The 25,242-nt window shown below is 38.8% G+C and overlaps 1 protein-coding gene across 1 annotated transcript in view; it reads right to left on the bottom strand.

Annotated features, from left to right (window-relative positions):
* Positions 1–16,212, bottom strand: part of LOC137944345 (serine/threonine-protein kinase STY46-like) — a 33,033-nt gene extending 16,821 nt beyond the window's left edge. Inside the window, exons 1-9 of the mRNA XM_068790003.1 lie at positions 15,812–16,212; positions 15,370–15,484; positions 6,799–6,899; positions 6,560–6,673; positions 5,835–5,889; positions 5,633–5,743; positions 5,059–5,109; positions 3,918–4,093; positions 3,698–3,805 (exon numbers count right to left, since the gene is read on the bottom strand). Coding sequence (XP_068646104.1) covers positions 3,698–3,805; positions 3,918–4,093; positions 5,059–5,109; positions 5,633–5,743; positions 5,835–5,889; positions 6,560–6,673; positions 6,799–6,899; positions 15,370–15,484; positions 15,812–16,005 — 1,025 coding nt within the window. The 5' untranslated portion in view covers positions 16,006–16,212. The remainder of the gene's footprint in view (positions 1–3,697; positions 3,806–3,917; positions 4,094–5,058; positions 5,110–5,632; positions 5,744–5,834; positions 5,890–6,559; positions 6,674–6,798; positions 6,900–15,369; positions 15,485–15,811) is intronic.
* Positions 16,213–25,242: the final 9,030 nt, after the last annotated feature.

Raw genomic sequence — 25,242 nt, 5'->3', positions numbered from 1 at the left:
CCGTATTTTGAGTTCTCTAGTGGGATTCCTATTTCTTTTGAGTCCTTTTCATATAGTCCAATTCCAGTTGCTATTCTAAATCTCCCAACTCCATCAGGTTCCTCTCCACCTCTTTGTGTCTATAGCCTTATTCCTCTACTGCTACAGTACCTCCGACAAATAAGCCTACAGAGCTACCTTCTCATGCCTCATCGTTTTCCTCTTTGCCTACAAGTTTTGTTCTATCAGATTTGGACTTACTTATTAGTCTGTGAAAAGGCAAAAGATCTTGCACTTCTCATCCTACCTCTAAATATGTTTCTCTTGACTTTTTATCCCCTTCCTTTAAATCCTTTGTTATATCCTTGTCTACTTCTATTATACCCCATTCATTGTGGGATGTTTTGTGTTCTCCAAAGTGGAAACGAGCTATGGATGATGAGATGAGTGCTTTGTTGTCTCGGGGAACTTAGCATCTATGTGATTCTCTGACAGAAGCTACTATTGTGGGGTGTCGTTGGGTTATACTATAAAATATAAGTATAAAATATAATGTCAATGGATCTATTGAACGACACAAGGCCCGTCTGGTAGCAAAGGGATATACACAAACCTTCGGTGTTGAAGTGTTTGAAACATTCTCTCCTGTAGGCCGATTTACTTCAGTACGTATCTTAATCTCTGTAGCAGTTAAGAAAGGTTGGACTCTTTTTTAGCTTGATGTGAAAAATACCTTCTTGTATGGAGATTTACATGAAGAAGTTTATATGGAGCAACCTCCTGGGTATGTTACTCAAAGGGAGACAGGGAAGGTATGTAAGCTATAGAAAGGCTATCTATGGACTTAAACAGCGCCCCAAGGCGTGGTTTGAGAAATATAGTCTTGTACTAATACAATTGGTTTCCATTGAAGTCATTGTGACCATTCTATATTCATACTTAAGAAGAAGACTTATGTAGTTGTTTTGGGGGTATATGTAGATGCTATTGTACCATCTGGTGATGATCTTGAAGGCATTACCGAGTTAAACAGTACTTGGCACATAGTTTAAACGAAAGATTTGGCCCCCCTCAAGTACTTTCTTGGCATTGAAGTTGCCAGGAACAAACAAAGTATTGTTCTCTCCCAGAGGAAATATATATATTAGATATGTTGTAGGAGTATGGTTTGTTGGGTGCTAAATCGGTAGATACTCTCATAGAAGTCGACCATTATCACCATGACACATAGGGTCTTGCTCTCAAAGCAAGAACTCAATACCGACGTTTGGTAGGTAAATTGATTTATGCTATAGTTACAGGCTAGATAATTCATTTGTTGTGGGAATTGTGAGTCAGTTCATGGAAAATCAGCAGAAAGCATATGAAGAAGCTCAATGGATTTTAAAATATTTGCAGGGTGCACCTGGAAAAGGTTTATTGTATACTCAAAACGATCAAATTGATGTACTTGGATATTTTGATGCTGATTTTGTTGGGTGTAAGATGGATAAATGGTTTACATCAGGTTATTGTTGTTTTATTGGAGGTAACATGGTAAGTTGGAAAAGAAACAAAAATAAGCAAAAATAGCCAGATCTAGTACAGAGACTGAATATCGAGCAATGGCTCACACGGTTAGTGAGATTATGTGGATTCAATCTGTTCTTCTGGAAGTTGGCTTCCAATTACCTGGTCCTATGGTCATGAAGTGTGATATCAGGCGGCTATCTTTATTACAACCAACCTTGTATTCCACAAGAGAACTAAGCATATAGAGGTTGATTACCATTTTATTAGAAGCAGTTATGCAAGGAAAGTTGGTAACTCCATAAGTAAAGTCTTCAAACCAGTTGAGGGATGTGTTTACTAAGCCATTGGGAAGACGTGATTATGTATCCTTCTATGACAAACTGGGTTTATTTGATATCTACTCTCCAGCTTGAGGGGGGGAGCATTAAAATATCAACTTAGGGGTATTTTGGTCACTTCAGATGCCTGTTAGGTAGGCAATGTCTTCATGTGCCCATGGTCCAATTTTCATTCATTTTAGATGTGTATTTTAGGAGATATGTAAGCTCATGTTTTGAGGCTTTTTTTGTCTTTTATGCAAATATCACTTAAAACCCTGATCAAAAGAAAAGGAGCATCCTTTTTTAGCCACACACTCCGAGGCAGCAACTGTTGCTCCTCACCAGGCTCTTCTTCTCTCATTTCTCTTCTCTTTCACCCATTTTTCTAACATGAATGAATGAAATATGTTAAAGAAAATGACTACTAAAAGTACAATGGAGAGCTTAAATTTTTTTATTTTAATTTTTTTGGAGAAGAAACAATAGGAGCATAGTTATAAAACCCAAACTGGACTGGTCAGGACCTGGTCCCTTGTCTGATTACATGGCTAAAAGACCAGAGACAGACTAAAAACCCAACTAACCCGATTGGGGTTTCTCTATTCAACCAATGAACCACCAAACCTGGCCTGATCAGTTGGGTCATGCACGTAGGGAGAATTTGGGAAGCATCGAAAAAGAGGGTTTTGCAGAGGTTTAATAGTACATTGTACTCACTAATCCATGTAGGACTATTCCTTAACAAATAGAAATGGTGATCTAGCCAAGAATAAACTTCCCCCCAATAGTTTTTTATTTTTTATTTATTTTTCATTTATATGTATGACATCATCAAGGTCAATTGATGGACAAACCCAGTTGACCCGGGTTAAACCGGATCTTGTTGCTTCTCCAATTTAGTTACCAAGTAAATTTTTATAACTTTGCAGGGAGTACTTTAACTCTAAAAGCCATGCAGCAAAAAGTCCTTAAAATCAGCAATTGTCTTAGACAAAAAAGAGTTGTATAAAATATCCTTTTAGGAATGCCAATAGGACAAACTCAAGTTGAGTTTTGCAAAACATGCTGGCAAGCTACAAATCAAAGGCCCTACCAATCCCTGACCTTCCTCCAAACAATTTTTTTCATTAAGTTCTCACAGTTAATACAATGTAACAATAACAAGCTCAGCTCATTCCTTCCCATTTTATTTTAAACAATAGTTTTTTTCTTAAGTTCTCTTGTTTAATACTATAAGTTAGTACAGTACTCTCCGTTTCATAAAATACTATAACTAGGAATCTATCCCTTTTCCCCTCTCTTAATTGAGAAACTATGTAAACAAGGAAACTCTATGCTAACTAGGAAACCATGAAGCTTGAGAAATATTCCTTCATATGCCCCTTACAACCAAAGTATGAAATTGCCCTGCATAGACCTTGTTATGTCAGAAATCTAACAAATAATTTAGTGTTTTTCATTTTCAAAAATAAAAAATCATAAATCAGCCCATCTTTTCCTAAGTAACTTCATCAATATATTTGGTTTATATAGAAATCTTTCGTTAAGAGTCATACAGCAATCTCACAAAATGTAGACAGTAAAGCTCTTTACATGCTTTAACATATTTAAACCAACAACAAGACAGCACTGAAATATTTAATATAAGTGCCTGCCCAGCAGAGACATGTTAATTATTAGGTTGGACCTGCATTAGCACCTCATATGGAGATTGACATCAGACGACACATCTAATGATGCTAGCCGCCCTGGTTGTTTTTTATTTGTCATTTTACAAATTTTCAACCACTAAATAGGACAAAGAAAAAAATATATAACTTTCTCAGAAATCATAGTACAATAACAGCATTAAAAACAAGAAAGAGATTAGCATTATGTACACAGACCTCATAATATAGACTTCTTGAGCAAATTCCCGCTGCATATCCACATTTACACGCTCAGGTTTAAGGACTTTAATCGCTACATCCTGACTACAGTAGGTTCCCCGATATCTAGAACAGTTAAACAAAACTCAGCTTGATTGCCTCAAGTATGTGAAACTGAGAACAGCTAAGTAGTTTTATTGATAAAGGAACAACTAAGTAGTTATACAGATAAACTTACAGATCACCATAGGAACCAGATGCCACTTTATTCTCAAATCTCAATAACCTGATATCAATTTCCCAGACATCAGTCCCATCTGTAGGTATTTTGACATGCTCTGGTACAGATTTGTTGCTGATTTGACCTTGCTCCTTACAAGCAGTTACTTTATGAGGCTTCACCCAAGCTTGCTTCTGCAGAGCACTTAAAATGATTCAGAGACTGATATTTTAGCCTGTGCTTGGACTAAGATGAACCAGTAATAACTTGAAGAAATTTAAGCACCCCAAAATCATTATTAATAGAAGCATAAAAAGATAGTAGGGAAGTTTGCACCCAGCCACTAAGTGCTTATTCTAATCCAGTTCCTAATAGGCTGATCCCAAGATATTTAAATTAGAACATTCGGTAAATAAATTAGAAAATGGCATTCGCAATTTCTATCACTGAACAAGTTCTTCTGACATATATTCCCCAATAAGGAGATTAGATGAAAGCATATATGAGGCATATACCCAGCATTCACATGACAAAGGCACTTAGCCTCACCATACATGAGGCAAAAAGTGTGTAGTGCCACTCATCTGATTTACCATATGAAGAGATGGAGCACAATGTGTTCTAGAAACATTTTCCTGTCATTTTACCCTAACCACCTTTTTCTAATATGCAAGTCCCAGCAACCTGGAAGTTTTCATCAGCCAAAAGTGACCCTTCTAGGGAGGGTCATTTTCGTAGGAAACAGTCCAATGAGTCAGACCACTTCGAAGGATTGTTGAAGTATTTTGGTTGAGCTGAAACTTCTGTTTTATATTTTCTAGTAGCGAAAATTGTCTATCGTTGCAACCAAAAGTGAGTAGATTAGCATAAAAGTGGGACTTCCCAAACATAAGTTTCATGGTTTTAAGCTCCACAAAAACCAGAATAGACTGGCAACTCTGGAGCGCCAGAGCCAAATGAAGCCTAATGGACTTGAAAATTCCATAGTAAGTCCATAGAAGAAAAGAGTATAAATCTAAATCTTTCAGTTAATAACAATCTGTATACCACAAAATTACACTCTATATAGAGATACTCATAGAATCTGAAGCACAGGCAATTATGCTGCCATTGATTAACGTCTAAGAAAAGATTGAAGTCACAGCAAGATAAGAATTACCTCAATCTTTAAAATTTCCCTCTCCAGAGCGTGTCTAAGCTGCTGAGTTTCCTAAAGATTTTGAACAATGAGTCAGTTACGCAGTTTGATTCCAGCCAAAAAACATAATCATTTCTACAGCTCCACCAGAGGTATCATATACATTGTTACAGGAGTATCTTGTCAGTGTTGAGTATCAAGTTTCCATGGATCATGTCTTTGAAAAAGAAAACCCATTGATTTAGTTTTGATAATTATGAGAAATAACTCATTAAAATGAGTATAGAAAATACAAAGGCAACACAAAAGGGGAGATATACGGCAGCCAAAAATAAAATAATAAAAATCAAGAAGAAAATTAAATGAAAATAATATAAAAATTATAAAATAAATTTTTATTAAAGATAGAAAGACTGATTGGTTAAATCAGAAAAGATTCTCACAGGTCAATTTAAGGAATAATGAAAAAACAGTACAAAATAAATTTTCATTATTCGACTACCAAAAAAAAAAAGAAATTGCCATTATTTCATATAATAGCATGAAGAACTTATGAATCCATCACAGTCAGTAGAACAATGCAACTTAGCAATACCTCGTAGTCCCAACCATCTACAACAAATACATCCAATGAATATCCATCACTTGTTGAAAAAGCATGTGCCTCTTGGATGTTCAGGCCAATCTCCGCGAGCAAAGAAGTTAACTGAAAAACTTCCAAGAATTAGTACGAAATATAGGGAAGGAAACAATTGGAAGGTGATTTTAAACAAGTTCAGAATCATAAAAGGATTCACCTGACTAAGAAGTTTCGGTTTGTCATCGGTTGAAAAAGTGATTTCATGCATGGGTCTACACCATTAAGAAACATAGGTCAGAAGTTGATGCATTTGAATAAGAACTTACAGATAATAAGGCCTCAGTATTTTCGATAAAAAATTGAAACTAGCAAGAAGATGGCAGAATGTGAATAGCTGTTGACAAATTTATAATACAGTAAATATCATGTGCAGCATATATTTTACCTTCAATGGTAAGGAAAAAGTGATTCGTGAAAATTGTGGTTTGAAATAGGTTTTCGAAAACCACATATCACAATTTCATCATTATAAAAAATAAGATAGTTTAAAAAGTCAAACATGTCTAGTTCAGAAACTAATGAATAGCAAAAACTGCATGCATGTAGATCTCATAAGAAAAATGTAAATACATAAACCTATTCCAAATTTTGAAATAGCAGGCTACCTAGGGAGTAAATAAACTGCTCTTTCTATACATGACGTAAATTGTTTTTTCATGATTTCAGGGTCACCTTACTGGTGCAAGTCCATGCTCCAGTCCAATTTCCAAAAAAAAGTTAAGAAAGACAGGATAAACATTTTGTCTCAACGTCTGATGAATTGCACCAGCACTTAAAAAAGCAAGTTGCAAAAAACTCTGAAGCCAATCACATAGAGAGAATAGCCTGGTAAGACCATCTGCAGATATTTAGAGATATAAGGATTTAGATAAAAAAAATTACCTCGCATAGATGGCACCCGCATTTGAGACACTATCTCGATCTTGAATGTTCTTGTTGGCTTCAAGAGCAAGAGCTTCAAGATTAGGTGACGAACCAAAGGAAGGAGGAGGGTGACTGCCACAAAAGCCAAAAGATGTACAAACAGGACAAAAAATTCTAATAGATCAACCAAGACAACAGATCGAATATAAAGAACATTCATGACAAGGACTCCATGAATGAACAATAAAACCACCTACCTTGGTCGGCTAAAGTTACTTGAAGAACTGTGATCGTCTCCTTGCCTAGGAGAGTAAGATTCAGAAGAATCAATTTGGTGTCCATCAAAAGCTGGAGAAACCTTCATAGAAATAGCAGCATTCAAGGATTAAATTGGCCATAAATAAAAGTTCAGGCCTAACATTCTTCAGTGTATAACAGCACAAGATGAGACCAATACAATTGGATCCAACATCCTTTTCAAAAAAAAAAAAAAAAAAATACAATTGGATCCAACAATGTCACTTGTTTCTTGCACATGTTGCTAGGGAAAACTGCTTAGAGATCTCTCTGCGCTAAATACACCTCAACCTTTTTTATCTAGTAGAAGAACATCCCAGCATATACATCATCTTTTCATAATTATTGACCTAAATATAACACTAGTACCTTTTGGTCAAAAATTGATTAGTTATGGAAACAATTTTTTATTAAATTAGCTATAGCAAATAAATTTTACATTAACAACACTAGACAAAATTACTAAAGAAGCGAGGTGAGGAGTATCAAGAGTTCCAAGCCAATTCAAGGAAGAAAAAGAGATGTGGCAATTTGGCTTAATGAACCCAATATTTAAGTTTTGTTATTTAGTAGGTTTTAGGAAATTGGATGAATTTTTATTTTAATTTCTTTTTTACTTTCAGGGGGTTATGGTTTAGCTGGGCTTTATCTTGGCCCATAAGAATTAATTGGTTTTGTTGGTAATTTTCGTTATTTTTAGTTTAATAGTCCTTTAAACGTTGGTGTAAGGTCATCCATTAGGTTTCTTTTAAGTTTTAATCTTGGCCCTTAGTTTTAGTCAACAAGATGTTTCAATCTGGGCTGTTAAATTTTAGGCCTTAAGGTTGTGACTGTTTACAGCCACCAAACCCCTATAATTGGCCAGTTAATGAATGAAATTTCAGAATTATGTTGCTTGGGTGTGAAATCTCTCTCTTGGATGTGAATTCCAAAAATCAGGTCTGATACCTCTTTTTCTCCTCCTTTCTTTGTTTCTCTCTTAAATTTTACCTTCCTAAAAAGTCTTTCTTTGCTGTACTTTCATTCCAATCCTATTTCAACAAGAAAGAAGCCAGTTTTTTTTTTTTTTAACTGTAGCAGCCCCTAAATTTGCTATGTTTTTTTTGTCTTTAACCCTCTTTCATCCAAATTCCAGCACTTTTCTTCAAATTTAAGACTATTTGCTTCATTATAGCATCTCCCTATTAGTTTTCACATTCACATTTAGTTCTTTCATCAAAATTTGTTTTTCTTTTTCTGGATTGACAAAATCAAAGTAGGAAAAACCTGAAAATTGCATCTTTCGTGTTTGCTAACATGTTTTGAGCCCTTTTGAGCTTTGATTTCCTTCATCCACCCAGGTGTGTTGAGAACTTCCATTCCTAAGGTATTTTCTTCTTTAGTTGCTACTTGTTCTACATGTTTGTAGTGAATTTAGTATATTTTCATTGTTTAAGTTATTTTCTTATCATGTTAGTCGCAATTAATATACCCTATTTCTTGATTTGCTTAGTCAACCCTTTTGTGACCTAATTCAGCACCTGTTACAACCCTAGAACCTGAAGTCCTTTCTATCCTACATCACAAGGTCTATACACAACACAATAAACAAGAACCATGGACATTTCAGAGAATCAAAAATACATGAAGTCCTATAATTATCCTATAATTAAAATACCTAGATACAATAATAGCCTCTATCAAAGGAAAAGGGAAATATCTGCAGCTCTAAGAGAGGTAAAATGATTTCACCAATAGAACAACCTGATAGGGTGACAGCAAGTAGTTTAAACAGTATCATCCCACTTAATGGAGAAGATACAGGACAATCCCACTTAATGGAGAAGATATAGGACTTTCAACCCAGTGCCTAAATGAGGAATTGGGTTTTGATGAACATAACCCATGGGGTTTTTACATTATTACCATTCTTAACTTAAGAAAATAATAATCATTTCCTCAAGCATAACAGACAAAAACACCTTTCTTAACGTCCAAGCATGAAGACATTACACAAATACTTGAAACCTAGATCAAAAGAACAACTCTCCCACTTCTTCTACAAGTATAAGTCACCCCTCAGTTCCATCATTACTGTGCCTGTCCTTATCCTTCCTTTTGCCGCACATAGCTCACTTCATCTAAGGTTTCACTTCAGGTAGAGCCTTTTTTTTTATGAAGGATGTAAAAACTTTGTTAATGAATAGTCCCACATGGAATAGTGAGTACAAAGATCTTGAGTTTATAGTTGGGAAAGAGGCTTCCTAATTTGGCTAGTCATTTTGGGATGGGCCTTAGACCCAACTTTACATGGTATCAAAGCAAGTACTCATATATGGGCCTACACCTAAATTATCCTCTTGTAGAACCACAAAAGATGGCCTACACCTAAACTATCCACTTGTAGAGCCACAAAAGAGGGCCTACACCTAAAATTATCCACTTGTAGAGCCACAAAAGAGGGCCTACAACTAAAATTATCGACTTGTAGAGCCACAAAAGAGGACCTACACCTAAATTATCCACTTGTAGAGCCACAAAAGAGGGCCTACACGTGAGGGGGAGTATTAATGAATAGTCCCACATGAATTAGTGAGTACAAAGATCTTGAGTTTATTAGTTGGAAAAGAGGTTTCCTAAGTTGGCTAGTCATTTTGGGATAGGCCTTGAACCCAACTTAACAAATTTTATAAAAGAGGGAGAGAAATATACAAACCTAACTAAGCGGGCCTTCCTCCACAACAAGGTGTTGGAGTGAAACACCTAGCTTAGCCTGAGTATCTTCCAAGTGATTGGCAGACCTAGGAATGTGGTTCCAAGTACAGTTCAAAAGAGAAGTTATATTACATATTTCAAAGTAAATGTCCCAATGCCGCTAGGGAGGATTGTTTGTCTTTGCACACCACTCAATGACAATCTTGGAGTCGCCTTCAATAAGGCGGGGGCCCACAAGATAGCCCTATAAGACCTGAAGTCCGTTGAGTAATCCGGAGAGTTCTGCAGAGGTAGAGTCTGAGACTCCCAACAGGCTGGTGAAGGAGTAAAGGAGAACAACTTTCCTCACGGATTACTCCTCCAAAACCAATAGGACCATGGCAGCCAAAAGCGCTGCCATCAAAATTCAACTTATAGTGGCCCACCGGTGAAGGACCACAAGTCACCATTACTGGAGGACGAGAAGGGTGTGCCATCTCAGCTACCACATGCTAGTTCCCTCTGAGATTAGAGCCACTAAGGTGACTGAATTCCTTCCGGGTCATGAACCATGTTGATACTTGACCAACAATTAAATTTGAATTTTTGGCTATTTCTTTCCTTCCATAAGGCTCAAAGGATATGACCCAGACAGCTAGATATGAGCAGTTTTCTGAGTTTTTGGAGTCACTAGTGACTAAGAGGATAGTGGATGGCAAATTTTGGGAGGTACGGTACTGGAGGCCGATTTTATTAAGGAGGATAGTCCAAACTGCATGGACAAAGTGGTAGTGGAGAAGGACATGGGTGGCACTTTCGGGAGTATTTTGGCAAAAAGGGGCAAGAGGGATCCTGGACAAAAGTGCCACACTGAATAAGGGAATCAGAGGTGAGAATTTAATTTCTACAAGCACTCTGGATAAAAAAAACTCGCTCAAGATGGGGCAAGTAAGGTCCAGACAATGGCCAAAGGGTGGCTAGGTTGAGGGGGGTTGGGACTGTGGAGGAATTCATAGACCAAGGCGGTAGTAAAAGACCCTTTGGAGCGAGGGGTCTAGATAAGTGTATCCGGGGAGGATGTCCGAAGCTTTACCTTGGAGGGGTTGGTAAGGAGATTTGATGCCAAAATGGCCGCAAGGCAGACAATCAGCATTTAAATGAATCCCCTAAGCATCTAGTTTTATTTTAATAATTATCCTTCCCGTGGCCCTACAATGCAGGAATGGGAACCCCAGCCTCTCGGATTGCTGAAACTCAATTTTGATTGCAATACTTTGAGCAATCCTGGTCCAGCTGGTTTCGGTGGGGTCATCTGGACATTCGATGGTGACACCTTGATCTCCTACACTGGGCCTATAGGTACTTCTGATTCTACTCCACCAAGCTCATGACCCTCCTCCAAGGCCTCATCATCTTCTGTGATCATTTATCTGGTCCCCTTATTTTTTAAGGGGACTCCAGCGTGGTAATTGCTTAGTGTTCCTCCTCTTTCACTAAGCCCTTTGGCAGCATTTGACCACATTCTGAGACATTAAGGATATTTCAACCCTTTTTACTGTATTTGGACCATGTTCTGAGATCAGCCAACTCAGTGGCTGATTCTCTTGCTAAAAATGGAGTTTCCCTGCAATCCCTTATTGTAATAGGAATGCTCCTCTAATTGTTTTGTGTTTCTTGATTAATAAAGCTCATCAGTTTAAAAAAATAATAATAATAATAACTATCACAAGGTCATCAATCATTTATTCTCCCATGCAAGATAAATAACAAGTCATTCAAATTGAGCTCCCAAGCAGCTAGTGGACACAGTGTTTTAGAAATCGGCAACCTATGCTCTTCGCATGATCTTTCCGCCTAGGTGATCTCCAACCCACCCACTCTAGTTCATAAGAGTTTAGATTATCTTCTAAATTATTGCTCTACCCCCTTTATTAGACCTTTTTTTGGGAGGAAGTGCACTTTTTTATCAAGAGGAGGCCCCCCTTACAATAAGGGATTGGAGGACGACCTCCTTTGGCCAAGGAGTTAGTTAAAAAAATTGCAGAACTGGTCACATGAGACCAAGAACAAACAGAAGGATGTAGTTCCTGCACTTTAGAAAAACAAGGCTATAGGTGTGGGTGGTCTGTTAGACTCTCTCTCTCTCTCTCTCTCTCTCTCTCTCAAGCTAGTCCTCTGTCAAGGTGATGTAAGTCTTCTCTTTCTCTCTCACTGCTCACTGTCTCCTTTTCACTTCTACCCTGCTGCTATTATCTTAGACAATTGAGAAGACCAATCCACTTCCCCACAAGAATGACTTGCTACTTACATGAAGTGTTTTAATGTTTCAATTGCTAGATACCATAATAATTTAAAAAATATGTAAAAAACCACCTAAAAATTGAGACAGCCACTCATTGCCTAGGCGGTCTGCTGAGGCAGTATGGGGATCCACTGACTCGTTCCGCCAAAACCTTTTTAAAAATTGACTGGAGGTATGCCTAAAAATAAACTCTGGCTGCATCGTATGCATTATTTGGAATAGAATATACCCTTCAAAATCAAGTAAAAAGTACAAAATCGTGGATCTCGAGAACTTCCATCTTCCCATTGGATGGAGACAGCAATTTGCATTGAACAAACCAAGCAATAGCAAATACTTCTGATTCTGTACAAACCTTGACATCTAAAATATTGGAGGATGGCACCAAAGATACGTAAGACCACAATGTCAGGAAGAAATTGAAACTAAAGAATGTCACTACTACTAGCAGTAAAAGAGTTGCCCCACTTGCACCACTACGTCCAAAGAGTCCAAGCATTTCCCTGATCAACTATTTTCTACAGTTTAGTATTACCACATACATACTTAAGTTGTTTAAGAACCAACCCAATATCTTATCCATTACTCAAGGGAGTGTTTCAACTTGTTAGTCAGATTTTACAGTACAAATCAGATAAAAAGAATAAGATTTAAAAGCAACATAAGGAAGAACCCAGTGGTTTATCCTCAAGAACCTTAATACAAGCTGTTTAATTACCATAGTTTCACGAAGTTAGATGCCAGGGCCCAGATGCCACAAAACAGGCAACGGGATTAAATGAGCACCACAGTCACCAGAAGCTTTCTCTTTTAATTTTGAAATTCATTGAGACAAAGAAGAGTGAATATAAGTAACATTACTAAAGGTGCAAACATGGACAGAAGGCATATCAGCCAATACTAGAATCAAGAAGAAACATCAGCTGAAAAAACACAATAATCTACAAGGTGGAATATCCTGGGGTGTGCATAATGAGGAGTTGATGGCCCACCCCTTCCATATCAAGGGAATCACCAACTTCCTGTCTGACCTGAGAGTACTATGCTCAATCCTCTAGACAACCCTGAATCCCACAAAATGTTGAACAAACTGCCTGAAAGGAATTAAGTTGTTCTGCACCTGCTGAAAACCACCAGGAAGTCACCTCCCACCCCAAATGGGTTCCTAAAATCTCTCCTAAAAAATACCAAACCCACAAAGTAGCAGCTTTGATTCCCCTTCAGTTGAGTCAATGATCTAAGACACCCCCCCTGCTCAGGGTTTCCAAGTGGTAAGCCATCAAAATTTAGCATTAAGGATCCATAGGGGATTCACTGCCAGGGAAGTATGTTGGGAGGCTTGTGATTTTCTACATGAATGATTTTCTGCCAGAGTTTTCTTATTATTGAGCTTAGGAAGGGGGGCATCTCATGAAGGGAGCAGGACCATAATAGTAAGTCATGAATTGTTCTATTTCTTTATTTTAAATGATGAATTGTTATATTTCTTTATTTTAAATGATGAATTGTTCTATTTCTTTATTTTAAATGATGAATTGTTCAATTTGTGACCGAGCCAAGTGAGTTTGATGAACGATTATATGTTCAATTGCTTTTTTCCAGCATTAAATTCCAATGTCCTGTAGTAATTGACGCCTTCCTTAAAGTCCTTCCATACTTCAAGAACCGGCAGGAATAATAGTACTGCAGTAGGAATTGAGAGAAAGAGCCGGGGAAACAGACAGGAATACTGAATTTCCTGAGAATTGCACCCCACAGTGAGATGTGCTTTGCTAATTCTTCTTTGTCTCCACCAAGCTTACAGAGGCTGTCAATGACTGTCCGCCCACTTTTAATCAGTACATCACAAGTAAGGATTTTCCATGGGCCGCTGTTCATAGGAACTGAAGAACTTTCTTTGGCCCCATGCTGACACCAACTTAGTGCTGGATGGGCAATGGATGTGAGTGGACAGTAGTAGGAGGCTACAAAAAATTGCCCAGTGGGGCAGCAATCCCAGCTAATAAGGCCATCACCAGTGTTTTTACTGAAAGACTTTTCCAGCAGAGATACAAGGCTGGTGATTTCGGCTATTTCCGACCTGGGAATATGGATCCAGGAGATTTTCAATCAGTTTGACAGATGCTAAATCCCAGAAAGTATAAAAAAAACTGCCACAAAGAGTCCAATTTGTTCTGGTGCCTGATGATAGCCACCAGGATGTCATCTTCAACCCCTAAAGGGTTCCTAAAATCTCTCATACGAAATTCTCAGCTCACAAAGTAGCGGTAGTGATTTCCCTTCAATCGTTTTGTGATGGATATAGGAACGCAAAAATAATAAATTCAGTATGAAGTATACCGAGTGACCACCTTATCATGAGGGTCCAGGATTATACTTAGAAATCCATCAAAGCTAAGCTTGATACAAACCCACTGGAGGGGGCAAACAATGGAAAACAGGGAAAGGAAGGACATAGGGTATTTCTAAACCTATTTACAAACAGGACATGATGTGGACATAAAACAGAAAAAAGCAAGTACATAGAGAATCATTTTTTTCAGGAAGACAGCATGCACAAACAAAATCAACATTTCCTAACGTGCACAAAAAAAATTCACTTTTCAATACAATTTGAATAAAGCTATCAAAACTTGGAATTTTCCTCCAGGAGAATACAGAGAAAGGACTACACTTTTGGAGGAGCTAGATGAAAAGAATTGCATACTTTTATCAAAATAGAGAAGGAAAAGAGACCAACAAAATGACATTATAAAAACCTAAGTATAGGCTCTCCATTCAAATAAGGTATCAGACCAGGTCTCACCAATTCAGAATCTGACAGATATAGTCTTTGTAAACTAACTATGAGAGCCACCATGTCATTCTCTCAGAAGACCAGAACCAGAACTGAGCTCACAAACAGTTAGCAGGGCGGTAGTGATATCCTCACAGAAATTTCTGGACTACTGGCCATTCTGGGTATCTTAGAAGCTCTACTGAAAAAGGAAGTTTAAAACCATTCCAGACCAAAAAAGGACAAGACCATACTCTAATGATTGGTCCACAAATTTTATGGCTTCCTATGTTTTGGATGAAGATTTCATTATGTACAGACAAAACAAGAAAATAAGAAATAAATTTTCATATTTCTAAACCTTAGCCTCAACAAATTGGAGGGTGAAACCAAATATCTCCCAGGACTACTATGGGCAGACAGAATTGAAACTAAAGAATGATGCTCCTACTCATAGTTGTGCAGAATTCATCCTCATTGCACTCGAATACTCACCAAGAGCATATGTCTGGTTACAAGTAACACAAGCATGTCTTTCATCAACTACTCTATATTTTAGCTTTAAAATACAGGGCACATAAATAAGATCCACTTGTTAAACATCAAGGCCTTTTTGTTATTTAATTGGAAATATTTTAACTTTTTCTGCAGCATGAGAGAAAATAAAGACCAGGATTGCAATGCTTTGGAGAAACAAACGACTACCATGACAATTCCTAATTATGGTCCTAAAATAAGCTGTTCTTAGATGATCCAAACAACATAGAAAAAGCAACTTACTTGGACAAGACGAACATCAAATGCCGGCCTGTTTGATGGATCATGCGCCAATTGAAGTAATCTCTTGTGTGTGAGAACATCTTCAGCCCTCTCCACATTCACATCCAAAGCGTATCTACAAAAACCATTACAAATATTACTAAAATAATTAAACAAATACATACACGGAACAATGAAAACACGCCGAGAGGAAAAAAGCTAGACTCGTAGAACTATCCATCTGCAATAATAATTCGCTTAAATTTATTCAAACGACAAGCAAAACACTGAAATACAACGGGTGAAGCAAACGTTTGATATAAAAGTATGCATAGCACATTGTATAGAACATCAAATAGGACGATCCCAAAAAATTGAATTAAAGCAAAACAATTGCTACAGAATAAAAAACCAAATACAGAAGGGAAAAAAAAAGCGACAGTAAAAGCTAGGGTTACGCTACCTCGTTGGCAGCCGATTGAAATGAGTCCATAGCTCGTCGTCGAATCCAGGGCGATTAGCTTCCTCGTTTCCGGATTCCTTAAGCCGCCGTAGAACCTCGTTAAAGACCTCTTGTTTGTGCCGCTGCTGCCTCGGATGCGTCGGCGACGAATCGATGGCTCTGCTGCTGCAACTCTCGTTATCTTCCACCGCCATTAGTAAAAGAAGTCCAGAAAAGTTGAAGATGAAAGCAAAAAACGCGAGCACAATTCAAGATCCGAAGCTGTCGATGAAACCTAAGCAGAAGAGAAGGAAAATATGGCGAAGGCGATCTCTCATGCTTCACGTGAAACGGAAGAATGGGGAAGAAAAAGAAAAAGGGAAGGAACTTTGGCTCCGTTGCTGGCCAGCGTTTGTTTTTAATGTGTGTTTCGTCTTAATAAAACTCTCTCTCTCTCTCCCTCCTTAATGCTTGAGCTCGCCTTTTTTGCATGAAAGTAGAACCACTTCTCTTTTCCTTCTCTCTCCGACTCAGCACGCTCCGCTACCAATTCTACTATCCAGTAATCCTCACTAACGCGTTCAAAATATCGACTCGATACAGGCGTGGCGGCGTACCGGGCCGAGAAGTTCCGAAACGCGTTTGGATACGCCCATTCGAAACGCACAACAACCGCCTCCAAGTCGTAGCGAAGTTGGCGTAACAATTTTTGTTTTGGTAAAGACGCAACGTTTCGTAATTGTTATTGAAGTTTCTGGCGAGACGAAACTTTTTTCTGGTTTCTGACTGTGGCTCTCTCCCATTGGTCCGTTTTAACCGGAATGTTTCATTGCGTGCGCGCCCATTCCCCGTGCCGACGTGGATTCTACCAATATACACTCAGCCAGGCTTTCCTCCCTTATCCAACCATTTCCGATTTCGGATCCGTGGAGACGACGATGACGTAATCTTGTACGCAAGCTGACGTCAACTACCGTATAGGTCCATATACGTAGTTTACACCGTAGCTATACGTTAGTATAATATTCCGAGGTGGGGCCTAGGGTCCGGCAACCGTTGGATTCTGTGCTTGGGGTGGAAAAAGTCGATATTTGGATAAGAGGAGATTGTGAGATAAGGACAGGCCATCCACCAGCAACTTGTTAAGTATCTTGTTGGTTCATGAGGGCCCAGAAGATGGACCAAATTCTCAACCACATGGACCGAAACATAAATTAAATAAAATAAAATATTAAAAAACTCTAACCCTTTTTCTGGCCCGGCACGTTATGGACCGGTGATGGAGCCAGGTGTGGCCGATAATCAGTTGGGCTGGGCCCACAGTAGGACGAGTCGTTTTTTCTTTCCTTGTGTGGGTCCCGCTTTTAGACATCCGAAATAGCAGGAGCGCGGATCAAATTAGGAATTTCGTTTGACTTGAGCTGAGTTGTTGAGACCACGTGTGCAATGGGTGCACACGATTGCGACTCGTTTAGCACACATGGGCTGCAGGTGAGCGGAGGAAGCTGCTGAGTCAAAATAAAAATTAAAAAATGGGATCTGACGTGGATCGCCACGAGGAAAGTGGCTTTTGGAGGGCGGAGGGGGCGACTTCGTGTCCGGAGATGCGGCCTTGTGGAACCTGCTGGGCCGGTCGTCGCTGAAAAGCATGACTACTTACAGAACGAATATTTGGTCTGGGCCCAGGGAATAATTTTAGGTTATCCAATTAGCTGGGAATTAGGCGAGGATAACGGTAACGGGTTTTGAAATATTTTTTATTTAGTTAGAAAGCAAGCGGGCTCGGATATACTAAGACTGAAACTGCACAGAGGTTATCATTCTATTAATATGTAATAAACGTTTATTATGAGGATTTTTTTAGGATTGATAAGTTTTCTTCACAAAAATAATGAGTCAACTATATACATCATCGGTCAACAACCATTGTGGCACTAAACACGGCATTGCTTTTTTTTAGATTTTTATGAAAATTGATGTTGTGGTCTCTGACCATGGACCGAGTTATATGACAGTGGGAGAGGTCTTCTTGCAACTCGGGAGCAGAACCAGGACATCGTGACCTTCCTTGTCTACCTATGATGACGAATTGGGATTGAAAACAGAATGGGGAAGAAATAGGGAGGAACACAATGGAAATTAATTGGAGAAGATAACCAAGCTCGTCGAAGGGAAGCTTGCACCTTGGGTTCCTCAAGGGGAACGCCGACCCTAGGTTCTTTAGAGAAGAACACTGACCCTTTCAAGAATTTCTGCTTGTTTTCCCCTTTCCTTCCCGTGAGCCCCTTGAGGCTAATCAAGCCAAGGTAAGAATGATAGTTTTTACAAAAATGTCATTCAGGCTTACATAATGCTATAAAATTAATAAACTAAATATATCATTCCTAATTGCCTCCACTTGTGAGTTGCAACTCAGTTGCGTCGCCTCTGTATAACTCGGTCTACTATCGAGTCCCCAAAATCACTCCCCTCGTGGAAAACAAGCTTGTCCGCAAGCTTGAAGGTAGGGTAGACCTGTTGGAATACCTCAAAGTCCTCCCAAGTGGCATTAGTGGCGTCGGTGTGAGACCACTAAACTAATACTTCCCTTCTGTTTTGATTATGGCGAGCCTTCAAAATTCTGGTGGGCATGAGAGTAACCTGTCCGTCCTCAATGCGTGGTAAGGATGGACGGAAGGGTGGCGCTGCGCCTCTGAAGGGCTTGAGGAGCGAGACATGAAAGACCTCGTGGAGCTTAGAGTCCGAAGGTAGTTGAAGCCTATATGCGACTTGACCCACCCTTTGAATAATTTGGAAAGGCCCAAAATATTTTGGAGAAAGCTTGTGGCGACTGCCTGTCACAAATTTTTTACGGTACTGCTAAAGACGTAACCACACAAATTCACCCTAATTGTATTGAATGTCTTTGTGGCTCTGATCATAATATTCCTTCATCTTGGCCTGAGCTTGTCTAACACGTTGGAGAGTATCTGCTAGCAATTGATCTCGGTCTAGCATGGCTCGGTCAACTGCGTCTACTCTGGTAGACCCCGAAACATAAGAAAATAAACGGGGGGGGATCCTTGCCATATACCATCAGGAATGGTGTGTCTTGTAGGGCAGTGTGGAAGGAAGTATTGTAACTGTACTCGGCCCAAGGGATACAGTCCACCCACCGCCTAGGGTGATCACCAACCAAACATCGTAGGTACATTGCAATGGTGCGGTCACCACCTCTGTCTGGCCATCGGATTGAGGATAAAATGCTGATGAAAAGTTGAGTTTGGTGCCACATAATTTGAATAGATCTCTCTAGAAGTGACTAGTAAAGACAACATCTCGTTCACTGACAATGGATTCCGGAATACCGTGTAGGCGAACAATGAATGTGAAGAATACTTGTGCTACTCTTGTTGTTGTATACAGATGATCCAATGGAACGGAATGTACATATTTTGATAATCTATCCACTACCACAAATAGAACAGATTTGCCCACAGACTTAGGAAGACCCTCAATAAAATTCATAGATATGTCGAACCAAACCTGAGTTGGAAGCTGGAGCGGTTGTGGCACCCCTGTTGGACTTAAGTGATCTGTCTTGTTTTACTGACACATCGGACAGGCTGCAACATAAGAGGCAATGGAGCCTTTCATACCTGGCCAATAAAAATCCCTTTGGATCCTAATCAAAGTTTTCTGCAAGCCTTCATGATAACTATTATGATATGAGGACAACACCTTGGCCACTATAGGAGAAGAATCGGATAAGTAAAGGCGCCTTTTATACAAAATTAAGTTGTCATGAAGGGACCAGTTGACGTGTTTTGTTCCTGCGGCAATGTGCAGATTGAGTCCTTCCAATGATGGCGTGCTGCTGAGTTCCTCTCTAATGGAGTCCAAAAGTAGAGGAGTGGGGTGGCTAATGGCACATACCTGAGCTGAAGGTTTTGATCTGCGTGAGAGTACATCAGTTGCAGTATTTAGTCTACCCACCTTATGCTCCACTGTAAAATTAAACCTCAATAATTTACTAATCCAGTGTTGCTGAGGAAAAGTGGAGATGCGCTAATCCAACAAATATTTCAAACTGTAGTGGTTAGTGCGTATGAGAAAATATCTGCCCCATAAATACGTCCTCTAGTGGCGTACCGCCTTAGCTAAGCCAATGAGTTCACGTTCGTAGGATGGTAGTTTGTGATGGTGGAGGGCAAGTTGACGGTTGAAGTAGGCAATAGGGTGCTGAGATTGTTGCAGTACTGCCCCATATACCTCCTCCTAAGGCATCACATTCCACCACAAACATATCATCAAAATCTAGTAGTTGTAAGACAAGTGCAATGGCGAGTGCTTGCTTGAGTGTGGTGAATGCGGTGCTTGTCTTTGGAGTCCAATGAAATGCATTGCGGCGTAGCAGATTGGATAATGGGACTATGAGGGCCACATAAGTGGGAATGAACTTGCAATAATATCTTGCTAACCTCAAAAAACCACGTAAAGCTGATAGATTGTTAGGTTGAGGCCATTGTGTGATAGCTTCAATTTTTTCGGGATCCACTGTAACCCCGGAGGCGGTAATGATGTGACCCAAATAAGCCACCTGTTTGCTCCCAAATGTACACTTGGTCCTCTTCAAGTAAAGATGATGGGCACGGAGAAGTTGGAAAACCCGGTGTAGATTGTCTAAATGTTGAGGGCATGACTTGCTGAAAATTAAGATATCATCGAAAAACACTAAAACAAATTTTCGGAGATAGTCACGAAATACCTCATTCATTAGTGCTTGGAACGTGGATGGAGCATTGGAGAGACCGAAAGGCATCATGATGAATTCAAAATGGCCATGATGTGTACAGAATGTTGTCTTCTCTATATATGGAGGATACATACTAACTTGATGATACCCCGAAAGCAAGTCCAACTCAGTGGAAAATTGAGCCCCATATAATTCCTCTAATAACTCCTCCACAACCGGTATTGGAAACTTGTCCTTGATAGTCTTGGCATTTAATTCGCGGTCGTCCACACAAAACCTCCAAGTATTGTCATGTTTCTTGACCAATAAGACTGGGGAAGAGAAGGGGGACGTACTATGACGGATGAGGCTTTGTTGAAGCATAAGTTTGCATTGCCGTTCAATTTCATCCTTTTGCAAGTGTGGGTAATGATAAGGGCGCACAACTACCACTTCGGGACCAGCTTTCAAACAAATCTGATGGTCACAGTGTCGCAAAGGTGGTAGAGTCATAGGTTCCTGAAAAAGGTCAATAAACTCATCCAACAATTTTTCTAATGTGGTAATGGGAGGGTGCTATTGGTGGAGTTGTAGAATTAAAGGGTCCTCAAACCCATTAAAAATTGGGAAGTCCAATTTTGTATATATTGGCACGGTCCCACCACCTGGACTAGAACTCATGTCATTTGCTGGATGCTTTGTTCGTCCAACAAAATGGTCTCCTTGCATGGTTGCAGGGCTTCTCCCTCCTTCCCGAGGGGTTGGGTTTCTTACCCCTATCCATTCATCTATCTTAGAAGATAAATTTTGAATTTGTGCATTTACCTGGTGAGAGACTTGAGAAACTTTGTTGTCCATCAACGCAACCAGACGACCCTCACTTTCTTCCTGCCTTGCTTGTATCATTACCCTGACGTTGGCTAGCAATTTCGCATTGTTAGAGGACTCTCTCATAGTGACCTGCTCTGATACCAAAGTGTTGTGGTCTCTAACCATGGATCGAGTTATACGACGGTGGGAAAGGTCTTCTTGCAACTTGGGAGCAGAACCAGGACGTCGTGACCTTCCTGGTCTACCTATGATGACGAATTGGGATTGAAAACGGAATGGGGAAGAGATAAGGAGGAACATAATGGAAATCGATTGGAGAAGATAACCAAGCTCGTTGAAGGGGAGCTTGCACCTTGGGTTCCTCGAGGGGAATGCCGGCCCTAGGTTCTTAGAGGAGAGGTTCTTAGAGGAGAACGTTGACCCTTTGGATAATTTCTGCTTGCTTTCCCCTTTCTTTCCTGTGAGCCCCTTAAGGTTAATCACGCCAAGGTAAGAATGATAGTTTTTACAAAAATGCCATTTAGTCTTACATCATGCTATAAAATTAATAAACTGAAGATACCATTCCTAATTGCTTCCCTTGTGAGTCGCAACTCAGCTGCGTCGCTTCTGTAGGACTCGGTCTGCTATCGAGTCCACAACAGTTGATATCAGGATATTGATTTGTAAAAGTCAAAATTGAGATTCAAAAATTATAAACTAACGCTTAATGTACAAAAACAAAATATAACTAGTAATTAACAAGCACACTACAAGGAGATAGTGATTTTTTATCTTCGATGTTTCCCTAATGGTAGTCACTGCTCAATAAACCATAATTAGAAAAGTTCCACTCATAAGTTATCTTAGCTTAAATTTACTACCAAAAGAGATTCCAACTCTCTTTAATCCAAGTGTGATACCTAATTACACAAGACAAATCTGTCATAAGAGATTTTGTACAACCAAATTCTAGGTCTAGTAAGTTTTTCCTTTCTAAATTGAGGTTTTAGAATACCTCTAAGATAAAAAAAAAAGTAAATACCTAAGTAAAAGGAAAACTTACACACTTTTTATAAGAAAGAATCTTCTCCTAAAGAAATTCAAGTGAATTCTTTTAGCATAAGAGGAATGGTAGTGGAGCTTGAAGTACCTAGTAAAAGTGATTTGAGAGAAGAAGAAGAAATTTTGAGCTAGATTTGCTTTTTTCTCTCTAATAGGTTATATATGGAATTCAATTGACAAAACCTTTGTAAATACTTTGGGTTCCCAATAAATGCTCAGTTAATGCTCCCCAATGAGTTTAGAAGCCTATTTATAAAATTTTCAGGGTTTAGGGTTCCCCAAACCATTTCGATTGGTTGATCTTGCTTTATGGAACTAGCTATGCAGTGTTTTGTATTATGGATCATGCTACAGAGTATGATTGATCATGTTCTATAACCTTTCTTGACAATAATTTATATGATTGATTATTCCTAAACCTTTCCTAATTAGAGCACGAATTTTAGTGCCCTCCCCCTTAGCTTGATACTTATAGTTTTAGAGTAAAAAACTAACACATGAGTAAAAAGAGAAGAAACATAAAATGTATCATAATTATAACTCATGTCACTCACTCAATTACGATATATGACAGTCATACTACTTCAACACTCCCCCTCAACCTGATGTGAAAACATCAAATATCCCTGGCTTGGTACATGTAGTAGAGAGGGAGCTTGCCGAAGTAGATTTTATGAAAATATCTATTAACTTGTTCTTTGAAGGAACATGTGCATGGTTTTGACACTAGCTTGTAATTTTTCTCAAACAAAATGACAACCAATTTCAATGTGCTTGGTTCTTTCATGAAAAAATGGATTGGTTGCAATGTGTTTTGTGGTTATCCGGTTGACACAGTGGAGTTGCATAGGCTTAGTTGTCTAAAACCCGAGCTCTGTCATAAAAAATTATATCCATAACAGTTCACTTACTACATGAGTCATGCCCTTGTATTATGCTTCGGCACTTGACCTAGCCATGATATTCTATTTTTTGCTTCTCCAATTAACTAAGTTACTTCCCACAGTTATACAATGACCAGAAGATGACTTTCTATCATGGAGAAAACCAACCCAATTTGTATATGCAAAGCCTTAATATTAGTATTAAACCCTTTACCAGAGTACTCTCTCTAGAGCTATCCAATGAGAATATCGGGGTTGATGCATAATTGTCTATTGACACATGGAATAAGATATGTCAAGTCTTGTGATTGTGAGATAAACTAATTTTCCAACCAAACATTGGAACCATCCAACATCAATTGTATCACCAGATTTAGCACACAATTTATTGTTTGGTTACATTGGTGTATCAATGGGCTTTACATCCAAGTACTCAGTTTCTTTTAATAAATCGAGAACATACTTCGTCTGAGACAAGATAATGCCATTATTAGATTGCAAAACTCTTATATCCAGGGAATATCTGAGGAGTCCTAGGTATTTGGTTTGAAATTCTTTATTTAAGTCCTTGTTTGTTTGTTGTATACCCCTAGTATCATTCCCAGTAATAATAATAATGTCAAGATAAATACACATAAGCTTGATTTTTTTTATAAATACAAAATGATCATTTTTACATTGTGTGAACCCAAGGCGAATAACCATAGTAGTAAATTTTTCTAATCAAGTATGAAGGGATTGTTTCAACCCATAAATAATCTTATTTAGGCGACACACCTTCTCTCCTTCAACCACATAACCTAGTGGTTGGCATAGATAGACCACTTTTGATAGGTCACCTTGAGAAACAATTTTTTTTAACATCCAACTGGTATATAACCCATTTAGAATTGGTTGCTAAAGAAACAAGAATTAAGACAGAATTCAACTTGGCTACTGGAGAAAAGAACTCATTATAATCAATACCATAAGATTGAGTGTAAACTTTTGCAACCAGTCTAGCTTTATACCTGGCCACGGTATCATCAGGGTAATATTTAAAGTTAAACACCCATTTCAACCCACTATCCCTTTAGTTGATGGAATGGAAGTCAAATTCCACGCATGGTTGTTATACATGGTTTGGAACTCCTCATCTATAGAAGTCTTCCATCTCGGATCAAGAAATGCCTCATCATACATATCAAGAATGGAGGAGGATGATACTGCAGCAAAAAATGAAACACAAGGTTCAGATAGGTGTTGCATGGAAACTAAGTTATAGACAGGATGAGATGTGGATGGTTGTTTTTACAATGGTGATCCGAGCTTCTTTAAGGAGGGCAATTGGCCTGGTTGCTTATGGTGGGCCAAAAACAATAGGAGAAGATGGAGGAGAGTGTACCTCAGAAGCATGAGGGTACTCCATAGGTGAGTGGTTGGTCGGAGGAGATACAATAGTTTATGATGTCGAAGATGACTCCCTATTTTCTTGCACTTGCTATCCAATGAAGCAACTAGTCTGGCCATCCTTGTAGAAGGTGTAAAACCTAGAGGAGAACTACCAAAAAATATGGTTGATCTTCAAAAAATGTTACATTAGGAGAGACAAAGGTCTTTTTGAGATTAGATGAGTAACACACACAACCTTTTTTATTTTTGAATATCCCAAGGAAAATACACTTGATACCTTAAGGTTAAAGTCGCTTTGGTGAGGACCCAAATTATAAACTAACAAAACACACCCAAGTACTTGAGGAGGTAATGGAAAAATAGATGAATCATGGACGAACTTTGAAAATGGTGTACTCTAATGTAATACATTAGAAGACATACGATTTACTAAAACACAAGCAGTGAGAACTACATATGGCCAATGGAACTGAGGAAGATTTATGGATAACATAAGTGTCTGTGCAACTTGAACAAGATGCATGTTCTTCTTTTTTTATACACCATTCTATTGTACTATATACACACATGAAGATTGATGGATAATG

This window comes from Aristolochia californica, unplaced genomic scaffold (assembly GCF_029961685.1).
Source record: "Aristolochia californica isolate CCGP_79_NKW_82.1479 unplaced genomic scaffold, dmAriCali1.0.hap1 SCAF_11, whole genome shotgun sequence".
In the NCBI taxonomy this organism is placed as follows: domain Eukaryota; kingdom Viridiplantae; phylum Streptophyta; class Magnoliopsida; order Piperales; family Aristolochiaceae; genus Aristolochia; species Aristolochia californica.
This window is presented reverse-complemented; position numbering and strand designations above follow the sequence as displayed.